The sequence below is a fragment of the Sycon ciliatum genome, chromosome 2 (genome assembly GCF_964019385.1).
Source record: "Sycon ciliatum chromosome 2, ocSycCili1.1, whole genome shotgun sequence".
Classification (NCBI taxonomy): Eukaryota; Metazoa; Porifera; class Calcarea; order Leucosolenida; family Sycettidae; genus Sycon; species Sycon ciliatum.
The window spans coordinates 10086227-10099452 of record NC_088644.1 but is presented as its reverse complement, the minus strand read 5'-3'; the positions used below and the strand labels follow the sequence as shown (position 1 = coordinate 10099452).

At 46.4% G+C, this 13226-nt stretch overlaps 1 protein-coding gene across 1 annotated transcript in view; it reads right to left on the bottom strand.

Moving 5' to 3' along the window:
• Window positions 1-13015, bottom strand: part of LOC135808602 (unconventional myosin-VIIa-like) — a 34928-nt gene extending 21913 nt beyond the window's left edge. The window contains exons 1-22 of the mRNA XM_065321818.1: window positions 12602-13015; window positions 11625-11738; window positions 11128-11205; window positions 10695-10769; window positions 9886-9927; window positions 9193-9335; window positions 8343-8464; window positions 7682-7938; window positions 7382-7450; window positions 7082-7166; window positions 6685-6761; window positions 6238-6423; window positions 5950-6102; window positions 5447-5578; window positions 5056-5191; window positions 4364-4608; window positions 3639-3884; window positions 3239-3418; window positions 2665-2760; window positions 1814-1936; window positions 1099-1209; window positions 1-69 (exon numbers count right to left, since the gene is read on the bottom strand). Coding sequence (XP_065177890.1) covers window positions 1-69; window positions 1099-1209; window positions 1814-1936; window positions 2665-2760; window positions 3239-3418; window positions 3639-3884; window positions 4364-4608; window positions 5056-5191; window positions 5447-5578; window positions 5950-6102; window positions 6238-6423; window positions 6685-6761; window positions 7082-7166; window positions 7382-7450; window positions 7682-7938; window positions 8343-8464; window positions 9193-9335; window positions 9886-9927; window positions 10695-10769; window positions 11128-11205; window positions 11625-11738; window positions 12602-12619 — 2757 coding nt within the window. The 5' untranslated portion in view covers window positions 12620-13015. The remainder of the gene's footprint in view (window positions 70-1098; window positions 1210-1813; window positions 1937-2664; window positions 2761-3238; window positions 3419-3638; window positions 3885-4363; window positions 4609-5055; window positions 5192-5446; window positions 5579-5949; window positions 6103-6237; window positions 6424-6684; window positions 6762-7081; window positions 7167-7381; window positions 7451-7681; window positions 7939-8342; window positions 8465-9192; window positions 9336-9885; window positions 9928-10694; window positions 10770-11127; window positions 11206-11624; window positions 11739-12601) is intronic.
• Between the last annotated feature and the right edge of the window lie 211 nt (window positions 13016-13226).

Genomic DNA, 13226 nt, shown 5'->3' with positions numbered 1-13226 from the left:
CTCCTCTGCCTCCAGACGTAGCCTCTCTTCTTCCTCCTCCTTTTCACGCTCAATGCGAGCGAGCATTTCCTAAGCACAACATGCGAAACAAAGCCAGGAGAAACAGGTCTTTAACCGCATGACGGATGACTCGGTTACTCCATTACACTATGCCCAGCCAGCCATTCACACTGATCCACACACACACCACTCAGGGTCTCCAATAGGAGTTACGATGCTCAGCGTACCCCGGCTAACAGGCCCGCCGAACCGGCCCGGTTGGTCAGGCCATGGCCGAACCAACCTTGCGGCCACCAACGTGTGTTTACTGCTTATGAAAGTCATGTGACTACCCTCCATATCATACACAAACTGTATGAAAGTCATGTGACTACCCTCCATATCATACACAAACTATATGAATGTCATGTGACTACCCTCCATATCATACACAAACTGTATGAAAGTCATGTGACTACCCTCCATATCATACACAGACTGTATGAAAGTCATGTGTATACCCTCCATATCATACACAAACTGTATGAAAGTCATGTGACTACCCTCCATATCATACACAAACTGTATGAAAGGCTAGGGTAGGGCCGGGCCAATCAAAAACTGGTCTAAATCCAGCACTGTGATCTCTGCAGACTTCTTTCCACAGTGAAACGCCACTTTGGGCACTGCATAGCATGTTTCAAAGTGCTGGCACAGTGCGTCAGTTGAAGCACCAGGAAGACTTCACCACAGATTTATCAAAGAATCAACGTCATGTTCAAAGCTCAAGTTCAATATTTTACTATTTTTACATGACACATTGACGTCATGGTGAATGATTTCAAGGACATCATGAGGTGGCACATTGTGACAGTACTATCTTCCGGGGTAAACGGAACAGACTTGTAATATACAGATACAATGATTCAGTCATAACACAGAGGAAGTAACTTGCATGCCTCGCACTAGGCTGAGAGTCCTACCAGAGATAGATGACGGAGGGTATAGGCAATATCTCAATCTAGGCACGAAGTAACCCAGTGCAAGCCACATTCAGTTCACAATGCACCACATTGAACATGTACATTTTTTTACATTGCTCATCATTGCTGATCTTACTTGATGCTTCCGTTCTGCTTCTGCTTTGGCCGCTGCTTCCTCCATCTGGAGACGCCGCAGACGCTCCTCTTCTTCCTTACGCAAGCGTTCCGCTTCATCTCTCTTTTGTTTCTGCAAGGAGATGAACGACGACAGCAAAGTACTTCACATGCGATGTGTATGTCAGGTCATTCATGTGTATGTCAAATGCTGTCGCCTATGGCTACACGCCAACGTTATCAGCCCCTCTGAAGTGAAGTGAAGAAGGCCAGCAATCACTTACAAACCATCACAGCGTTTGTTGTTATATGTACTCTTGTTATATAGGTACTCATGTGTACTGTGCATACTGTATAGCAGGAAATTTTCGGACGGAAATATTTTCGGACAAAGCCGAATTTCGACCTTTCGTACGGATTTTATTTTCGTACAGTGCTGCATGCTAAATGCACGTGTTCGCAAGCAGTACCCATATAGTGTACATAATTTCACATGAACAAATTTTAGTACGGAATTTATTTTAGTACAAAAGAGGCCGTGTACGAAATCGTACGAAAATAAATTCCGTCCGAAAATTTCCTGCTATACAGTAGTAGTAATAGTAGTAATATATCTACTTCGGTAGCATTAGATAACATTGCACATGTTCTTGTTCAGGGCTTTTTCCCCGACCTACTTGATGCTTGTGTGCATGGGGATGAGGACACAACCAGCGTGCTTTCCATTATTGCCTTACATCGAGCTTCAACAGGCGGAGCTTTCGCTTGGCGTTCAGAATCCTGATCTGAGTCTGCAGGCGCACTATGCTCTTCATGCGCCGTCTGAACTCTCGCCTTGCCAGCAAGCCTCGCGCGTGACACTACACACACGCGCACACACACACACACACACACACACACACACACACACACACATACACACACACACACACACACACACACACAGACACAGACACACACACACAGACACACACACACAGAATGCACATGAAAACAAAACAAAAAAACAACATGGTCACTGTGTGCAAGTACACGTGGTCAAGTTGAGAAGATGCCAGAAATGGACGATGCAACACAGAATATTATGTCATGTAAAAACTTGTTCGGAAAGGAGTTGGTAAGAACGTAAGTGAGTTCCGGAACACTGAATATCGAGCAGGGAGAGGTGCTTTCTTGCAGGTTTGCCGAGTGGAAGGTTGAATGGATATTTTGTGTGCTCCGGATGGCAGTGGTAGGCCAGTAAAGTACCAAGTCAACTCGGCAGGAAGGTGTGAGCTTTCACGTAGGTAGCAAAACCCACTTTCTCAGAATATGATGAGTGGCCAAAGTGAGTACTAGTACACACTGCAGGGATGGAGATGGCGGACATGACCGTATACGAAGGAGAATAGGTGTTGCAATGCCACCGTCCATAGCGTGCATGTATGCACCCAAACAGCAATGTAAAGTGCATGACGTATCTCACAAACTCACACCCATGGCGGTACAATATTCGAATCTCAACTGCGGTGAAACCACTGATGTCGCCAAACCACTTCAAGTGGCCCAAACCATTCTAAATCTATGTCACATGTCCTGTATGGCTTACTTGTAGGCCTTGGACACGCCGTCTCATGGTTTGGTATTCACGAGTGAGCTTGCGCATCCTTGCCGTTGCCTGCAACCGCCTGAAGCCCTTGATCATCTGTGATTTACCAAACCCAAACCAACACATCAGGTTCGAGGATGAATCATGGGGCAGAAGCAATGTCCTCTACTGCTACTAGGAACTATAACAGTGGTTTTACATAGATGTCATTTGGCGTTCCAGGGACCCTCCCACAGTCAAAGGGTAAATTCAGAGTTACAGCACTATTTATTCATTAGTTGACGGTGTTGAAAAGGGAAAAAATCGGAGGAAAAGAATTGGCGGTCAACACCAGAGGACTCGAGCCAGGGACCTTCATTAGCGCTATTCTCTGCCATTCTTTGCTTATGCTGTCCATTTAATTCACCATCCCAAAGATACACACACACACACACACACACACACACACACACACACACACACACACACACACACACACACACACACACACACACACACATACAAACGCATGCACTCGCAAACACACAAACACCCACCCACACACCATCAACGAAAGCCAAGCTACGATCTCTACCTTGAGATAGCGCTTGCGAGCAGCAATCCGCTTCCAGTTCTTGGAGATGTACATCACCGCAATCTTCAACTTCCTGAACTTCTGCCGCTGAACGTAGCCACGCCAGTACTTCTGAATGACAACAACCTTCTCGTGCAAGATGAGCTCGCGTGCAATCTCTAGCTGCTTGTCGTGCTCATCCTGAATCCAATAAACACACAGGTGACGTCATTAATGCAAAGATGATGTCATGCGATGCACAGGTGATGTCATTGTTGTACATGCAGCAGCAGTCAACTCTCTGTCGTGATTGGAGTTCTATGCTTTAGTAACACCGTGGAAGTTCCCTTGTTCCCTTGCCCGTCTGGTCAAAGCAAGCCAAAAAAGGTCTTGTGCAGACAAGTTCTAGTTGTTTAATCACCTTCAAGAAGATCTTGGTCTTTCCAATCTGCCACAGGTCATCTTTGATTGCCTTCTTCAGAATGCGACTGCACTTGACTTTGTCGTTATCACCACCAGTGACCTTCATGCCCTTCACCAGCATGTAGTAGCGGGACACGAGGTTGCTGAACGTGTGGCGAATCGGGAAGCCAGCCTTGCGGATCCTGATCGTCTCCATCATACCAGAGTAGCGCAGTTGACGTGTGCACAGCTCACGATCAAACATCTGTGCAGGGCAGCGAGGGTAAGAATCAGAGGATGCACTCCTTCAACCCGCCTGCACCAAACCAGAGGCACAGCCTGAGGTGCAATAGAAGTTCTACCAGGTACTAGTATCTGTACTGTCTGCATGGATGGTATATGTCTATAGCAGTTTAGGACTGTTTGGAGACAGCTTTTTGGTGGTCCTTATGCATGCCATGAGCTACTCAGCATACACGTTCTCTCTCCATATCTATCTTTCTCTCTCTCTCTCTCTCTCTCTCTCTCTCTCTCTCTCTCTCTCTCCTATTCTGTTCTATGCATGTGATATGAGATCCTACGCAGCATACGGGCATGTATGTGTGCAGAAGAGTTGATAAATGTCTTGTGTGTGAATTTGCACTTGCTAAAGGATTCTGTCACCGCTATTTACAAGACAATACAACTTTGAGTCCTGTAGGAAAGGCCCTATACATGTACATGTACACTGGTACCCCGCCTTACGTTGGCCCGCTTGTTCTCGTTGGGTTTGATGCAGCGGACAAAGAATGGCTGACAGGCACCGAGGGCCTTCATCAGCGATTCCAGCGAGTTCTTGAACTGGATGCCCAGCGTCGGCGACTTTCTGCGCGTTGTTGTGCTGACGGCCGTCTCCTTTGCAAACAGGTTGTTCAAGAACTTGGACTCTGTGCGGTGCAGCAGTTCAATCAGGTCACCGCTGAATGTATCTCGGCTCTTCTCCAGAAACCCTGCAATGGGTGAAGAGTGACATACACAGAACCATGCCATGTCAATTCACTACCTCTCTCTACCAATATGGGCTGGTGTCCACCTTCCAAGAGATGCAACTTCAACTGTAGAATATGTGAAAACTCACGGTCTAAGTTGATTGCTCACGGACCCCAAGATATTGTCGCTCCACACAGGAAATCCTCTTATCCAGGGTCAATGACAGACGAGATACCTGGCGTTTGGCGGTTTATTACCGAGTTATCCTGTGCACATGGTGGTCACTTCAGTAGAGTAGTCCCCCCCCCCCCCCTGACATGTGTGACAGACTGTACACTATCATTTCATAGCACATGCCACGGTGCTGCCTAACAATGCCAGCAGGTTAGAAGTGTTTCTTTCATGGGCACATTGCACACATAGGATAGTCACTGACATTAAAAGATGATATCCAATATCGCTCTCACCGCAGCTGTCATAGTACACCGTTCCGGCGAAGTGAATGATGCCGAACGTCGTGTTGTGCGCTGACCGCGGCTTCACGTAATGCGAATGAGATTTATGGTTGTTGTGTAGCTTGGTCAGCATAGATGCATCCGTTCCCTATTGAGCGGTTGAAACATAACACGGAGTACAAAGAGACAGTGATTGATTAGCAACAGAAGAGCAGCCAGAGCCGATGGGCAAGTCACACGGTGTTGCTCCATATGTTCACCTGTTTGGTATAGTGTGAGTATTTTAACGTTTCCAAGGTCTTGGACATATTCAGCATCAGTTCAGAATAGTTTCCTGAGCGCATGTGACAAAGATCATTGCAGCGGATTAGATACAAAAGGCCGATCTCTACAGTTAGCTTACCTTTGGAAAACGGCTCTCTTCATCCACTAGTGCAATAATGCTCAAAGGCTTAGCTGCCAGCAAGTCCAGACAGATTTGATTGTCAACAAACTCAATTTGTGTCCAATCGATGTTCTCCCGGTCGTATTCAGCCTTCATCAAGCACACACAGAACATCAGATACAGCAAGCTCAACCCTGGATGAAATTATAGCACCTGGCCCGGCAACCTGGAAACCGGCAGCAAGAGACTGCCCCATGCTACCCACTCACACATACACACAGATACAGACACGTGCACATACAAACACAGACACAGACACAGACACACGCACACGCACACAAACACGCCCACATGCCCACACGTACGTAGACACATGCACACACACACACACACACACACACACACACACACACACACACACACACACACACACACACACACACATACACACACACGTGTCCAGGTACAAGCATAATCATAATTATGCTCACACTTGCTCAGTAACTGCTATGATGACATACCTGCTCCAGCTTGAAGATATGCTGAACAAAGAACTGCTGGAGATTTTCGTTTGTGTAGTTGATGCAGAGCTGCTCAAACGAGTTGACTCCAAAGTTCTCAAAGCCAAAGATGTCCAGGACACCAATCGATAGCCGCGCATTGTGTGGATTTTCCTACGTATAGCACAGGTGACAATCCAACAAGAACAGTCAAAGTACATGTTGAATTGTGTAGCAATGCAGAACACAGCATATTGTGTAGCAATGCAGGACACAGTCGTGTGTTTCAGTGCAGTATGAGTTGGTTACCTTTGGCTTGAAGATGACTTGATTGATTTTCGTCACAATCCACAGGAAGACTTTGCCGTATATTCCTTTGACAAATGCATCACGTACATCCATGGCCTGGTCGGCACTAAGAGGAGTAACGATGACTTCACCGTGAGCAAGGGTTGTGCGGCTAGTTAGTGCCACGGCAAGCTTCGAAGGATCAACCTTTGGGTACACAAAGTGAAGGGAAGATAAACAAAGAGAAGTGTGACTACCGGTATGTGCACATATGTGTGCATGTATGTCCACGCGCACACGTATGTCTACACACGTCTGTGCATATGTGCAAAAACACACACATAAACATACACATGCATGCACACACACACACACACACACACACACACACACACACGCACACACACACACACACACACACACACACACACACACACCAACTACTTCGTCTACACTCCTCCGTCTCACCTGCAACAATCTGGCTGCTGTAGCGCACACGTCCATGTTGGCTAGCTCAGATGCAGGCATGTTGTGGATTTCAGTTTCTACACGAGCACAGGTATAAGGATAGTCAGACACGGACAAAGGAAGTCTGGGAACTGAATACATAACAGTGCTATGTAGCCCAGGCATGCATGGTCAAAGAAAGCTAGTGGAAGTTTGCAAGTACATCAACTTTTAACAAACAAAAAATAGAGATTAGGGATGGCAGGATAACAGGAGCAACCGTGATAAATTCCTCACACCGGAAATTGAATGTTTTCTGGAACGCAGCCCTCCGTGGTAGACGGGCAATATTACCATACAAAGACGGTGACCGGTGACTGAACAACAAAATGAACCAAAGATCACAGATCACACCCACCATCAAAGATCATGTTGCCAAGATGAAGTACAGCGGCTGTTAGTCTCCAGACGTTGTTACACTCCTCTGACGTGAACATCAACACCTGCAGGCAGTAGATGGACAAACAGACACCACTAGTGCAATCAGGGTAGAGAAGGGGATAAAATACAAAGAGAAGAAAGGTGAAAGAAACTTCGGACATAGTCAAATGTTCAAGATATGAACACATTGCCAAAATTCGGCATCAAGTGGCTTCAGAGAGTAGTTCTTCTTCATTTGAGACATGTCCATTGTGGTGATGTGATTCACAGAACATACCTTCATTGCATCCAAGATGAGAGCAAACTCCTTGCTGTCGTCCATGCCAACACACTTCAGGCAATTGCCCTGCAGCGGTGGAACAAAACAAACACAGAGAGTCCCAAGCAAAATGTAGAAATGCACTGGACACACGGCCATCTTTTCCCAGGCAGCCAAGAGAAGACCTGTCCTGCTCCCTAACGCACACATACAAGACGCACCGCCGCAAATGCAAACCAGCCAACATACTTCTAGTAGGTCTGAGGAAAAGGTAGAGCTGCCCCCTTGCTGGATAATTGCACAACACAAGTCACCTACCTGCGTCAAGTAGTGGTAGTTCTTTGCGGACGTCAGCTCCAGCTCTTCCTTCTGGCGAGCAGTCATGCCGGAAATCATGCGATAGAAGATGTGATAGTTGCGCTCGTCCTCCGCCTGGCTGACGATGCGCGACTTCTCCAGGAGGTACTGCTCAATCATGGCACCCTCAATGATACCCTCCTTGGAAAAGTGAATGTCAATGTACTTTCCAAAGCGACTGGAATTGTCATTGCGGATTGTCTTGGCGTTGCCAAATGCTGTGTGAATAAAACAGTGCATGCCAGTACACATGACAAGGCAATTCAGGTCCTACTTTAAAGGACTTCTCTCCCGCCTTAGAACAATGCTCATCTGTTTTCAGCTCCCTGTCAACAACAAGGAAGACACGATTAGACAAAGCCTCCGGAATGCCAACGAATGGGATTGGTATGGGAAATCTCTCGTACTGAAGGCAGGAACGCTCACTATCTGATCAGGTAAGGTCGGTAATGTTCTCTCTCCTCTATACCAACATAGCCTTTTTATCCAGACACTGAATAGATGTAGAGGTCAACCTGCATGCATGTGCACATCACACACAGCCGGCACGAAACTGACACCGAGGCTGTGCACAACAAAATGCTCGCTTAAGCTTGAAAACCTCCTTACACGTACACCCTACCTTCCATGATCGGATTGGCCTGGATAATTTGCTGCTCGATCCAAGAATGCTGACCGCTGGTTGCCGCCAGGAAGCTCAGAATCAGCTTGGTGCTCTCTGTTTTTCCCGCTCCACTCTCACCACTGCAAAGAGATAGATGAAAAGCAAGCACAGAAACGCAGTTGAAAAATCGAACTGCATAATGCACGACAGCAAACAACCTCCCCGCAGATATTAGTCATATTGCCCCAGCACAACACACATTACAACAGTCGACATTTCCTCTCACATGAAGGTACAGTCAACCTCGTAAATAACGACCTCGGTTGTAATAACAACTCGCAAGTAATGACTCTATCTGCAGGCCTAGTCACCATTTGACAGCATCCGTTTGACTGTATGCTTCACAGCAACTCACAAATAATGGCATTTTTCTCATGCACAATTGAGGGTCGTTATTCGCAAGATTGAGTAGCTAAATGGTTTGTCACAAAGCTTGTAGCAACTTGGTACTACGAATAGGACTTCACGGTGATGATTCAAACTTGACCATGAAGTTTCAATCCACGTCACACACATCATTACCTTTATGATGCTGCAAAAGAAGGGTTAATAATGGGCGGACGGTATTCGAACCTAGCACCCCTGTCTTTCCGGGACAGTGCCCATACCGTGACCGATTAGGCCACAGTGATTACACACATCTGTGGGGCCCCTTCGTGCTACACTGCGCCCAATAACTATGTCTTCTAAATATCACTCGCCGCAATGGAGGGTTCCGGGAAGTATGGTGTGCTAGAAGCTCAACATTCTGTAAACAAAATTATATAGACAGCCATGCTGCAGTATAGCCAAGAGCAGATGTTCTCACCTGATAATGATACACTGGTCTTTTCCTCGTCTCAGCATGAAGTGGTAGGCATTGTCGGCGATTGCAAAGACGTGCGGTGGCATCTCGCCGATCTTCTTGTTCCGGTAGTTCTTTACGTACGTCTGATTGTAGATGTCGTACAGCTGCAAGGGGGATGAAGAGCCGGAATCAGATCGAGTTTCTCCAGCACCCAACTGGTGCGCCATTTAATGATAATAATAAAAGAGGTCGTGCCATTTGCATATTGTTAACTAGGTGCGGCCAGTATGAAACAATCCCATGTCGAAATAATACTGGCTGTGTTTTGTGCCGTTAGAAACTGCATGGCGACAAATCAGCTGGTGACTACAATGCACAGCGTTAAAGTGAGACAAACACCATAATGGCATAAAGGACGTGAAACAAAATGCTGTAGATCTCATAGCACAGTAAGATCGGCCTACACTGAGTCTTAGCAAACTGATTCAGATGCTCTTGACACAAGACTGCAATACATCATGCCATGATGTAGCAGGGTCATCCACAGTTCTGTCCAAAAGAAATTCAACCTAATGAATAAAGCCGCGCCACGCTCCAGTGCACTGGATATTGTTTCCAGTGCTAGTGATGTGAAGTATATGGTACTACGTTATTCATGAGTTGTTGGATTTCACTGGCCAGAACTCTATATTGTTTTTATCTGTATACACCCACCTGGTAAGGGTTGATGGCAACCAGAATGCTGCCAGTGAAAGTCTGCAGCAGTGCAACATGCACACACACATACACGCACACACACGTATGCACGCGTGCACACGCACGCACACACGCACACGCGCGCGCACGCACGCACGCATGCACACACACACACACACATATATACATGCAATAAGCAACTGCCGCTGATCAAGTCTGCTTCACTAATCATCATTACAGCTTGCTTGAGGTTAATTCGAAACACGTGCGCATGCCACAAACTAAGCTCGGCAGATTCTAGCATCCTGAGCCAGAGGTTCGGCACTCGAAGATCTGGAGCAGTTACATCGAAATATCCTCCTAGGAAACCAGGCCCTAGACAGGCTAGTGCTTGAGAGAATCCTCTTGACAATAAAACAAGATACTGTAGACATTGGTAAGGTATTAACTTGAAACTATTAATACCGACCAGGGTTTATGGGGATAGGTGGCACCTTCCCCCTACCTTATGACGTTAGCACTAAGGCCGATCACAGACCTTGCACCGACTCCTAAGCCAGCACAAACTGTCACTGCTGTTCCTCACACTGGCCGCTGGCATGGCGCCTGAGTACACACGCGCCACTAGCACATCACCATATTGTCCATTGCACTCCAACCAACTACCCCGGTATTCATTTGTATCCCTCCAATTGTTGGTCAGTCTCATCCCTCCAATTGTTGGTCAGTCTCGGGCAAAAACAACAGGATTCCCCCGATTTGATTTTGCCTACTAAGTTAGAATCACAACTTAAACATGTAGCGTCGGACAGAGGAGTTTCACTCACATAGATATTCCCTGCATTGTAACGCTTCAGCAAGTTGTGCAAGATGCCAGCCTCATTCAAGTCGCCCAGGTGAATCTGTGGCCGGATGCAAGAGAGAAGGAAGCAAACACAGAGTAAACGCTGATGCACGGTCACCGCATGATTCCACCATGGGACAACTTGTACACAGAGCACGTGGACCTCACAATCAGGGTATGTCCATGGCAAATGAACAACAAACATTTAGGATCACAATGACTCGTTGCAGTACAAATCTTATAATCGCCTCGTGCATGAAACTCGGGGTTACAAGTTGCAACCTAAGCTTCATCCTCTTCTTGTTGATACAGTAGCTGAGCTTCTGAAAGCTAAAAGGCCCACAGAAATTATAATGTATTGCAAAACGCTACACCAAGTCCCATAGGCATATGTTGTGTGGTCATTGCTATCATACCATGTCATCAACACCGTCCACAGATGTCTGGTGCATGGCCCGGATCAGATGTGCATTGGCACTGCTGACCCAGTGTTCCTGCAGCAATAATCATACATACACACCCATGTGCATGCACATACACACACGTGCATACAGACAGACAGAAACACAAACACACACAGAGGCACATACACACACGCACGCACACATACATACATGCATTGTGTTACAAACAGTGACTCATGGATTACAGAATGGATACCCACACATATGTCATGTTACCTTTATTTTTACTTCACCATAGGTACAGGCACTGCTGCCTTCTTGCTGTGGATCATGATATACATGCATTATGTTGCAAAATACAGAATGAATACACACACACGCACACACAACGTGGCATAAAAGCATCATCACGCTATGATTTGCCCCATAGCCAAACTATTTTACTAGGAGCAAACGATCAGTCATCACGATATCAAGTTTACTATCAATATCTTCCTCTTGATCCTTACCTGGCCTTCATCATCAAGAAGCTGCATTTGGCCAGTGTCCGAAAACCGGACGATTGCTCCAAGCGGCACATCGTACTCTTGTCCCGAGCCAAGGTCCAACCATACTTGATCACCCTATCAAATATGGAGCAGCAACGTAAATCAAGTGAATACAATACCACGAACTAAAAGTGGTAGTTGTCACATCCATAATTATAATCTTACACAGTCCGTTTAGAGAAACGATGAGCATTGGGTTTCCTTGCATAATTGCAAAACACGGATTTTCTTGATGATATGTTCTGGTACCTTTTCAGAACGGTCATTGTGTATTTCTTTCTGTTCAGGTTTGAAGTCATGCAGATATATCAACGATAAAGGAGTTAACTTTCAGCCGACACTGTTCGGCATCGGATGTACAATATACGCTAAAAAATCTGGCCAGTGCTGCACATGGTAGCCGACTACGATGCATGCAGCATTGGCTGGATTTTGGCAAATATTGTAGATACGAAGTGTGTGCCGTGCAAAGTTTGTACCAAATATCTGTATCAATGGTTGGATTCTTGCTCAGTCAAGTGCGATGTCATAATTATTAATTATTTTGTCGGCTGAATGAAGGCCAACAAGATATCATTGGTAAGGAGTTCCTAGGTTTCACTGGCATCCAGTGATTTCACATACAGTAATTATTTGACAACAAACTCCTTATAGAAATGAAGCGTGGAGTACACCTAGTGCCTTGCCAGTCTTGCTGAATTCAAAACCAATTTTCGACATTTTATTCTACTCCTGCCCAGTCATGTACATGTACATGTAATCAGAACTGCACTGTGAGATACATAACAGAACAACAACGACGTGTACAGTGGTGTATCTGCAACATTGGTTTGTCCCCAGAACTCGGAATGCTTCGCTACCTGTCGGACCATAAAAGTCGACAAAACACATTCAAAGAACATTCATTAGCACTGAGTTCGCCCTGATCGTCCTCCTACCTTTGAGAAGATCGGCATGTTTGCGGTATGGACGCCACTCAAGCCCACCTATGCCCTCCCGGCCAGCCGAGTGCCGAACTGTCGACGAAAGGAACAAGGAACGATGTGGTAGCTAACGCATGTAGAGCCGGGAGCGCCAGCCGCTGACTAGGAGCGCCAGCGGCACGGCCGATTGTCGGCGGCGTCTCAGCCGAACAAGTTCTGTTTCGCCACGAAGCTGGCCGCGAAAGCAAACGCTACGTGGGAATCGAAGAAGACGATGACTCCAGTGAAACTATCGAGGTCTTGGGGCGCGTCTCTGGGTGTGAAATTTATCCAAGAACTTCTCAATCAAGGCAGGACCACCGTGTTACTTTGTAGATCTACCCACCGCTTCTTGATGATCACGCAAGTGAGATCTGCATAGTAGGACTCGACTGCGACTCAGTGCGAGAGATGTCGTTTTTATGACACCTGTACCCACGGCTCTTGCACTTCACCTACATTTGCAATAATTATAATGCTCGATGATATTCAGTCCGAAAAAACCCAGTCCTGTATCGGAAGCCGCGAAGATGGAGCCGCACTCCTCTGCATCGGACTCGGAGAAATCCCAGTACATGTACAATGTCAATGACTTATGTAC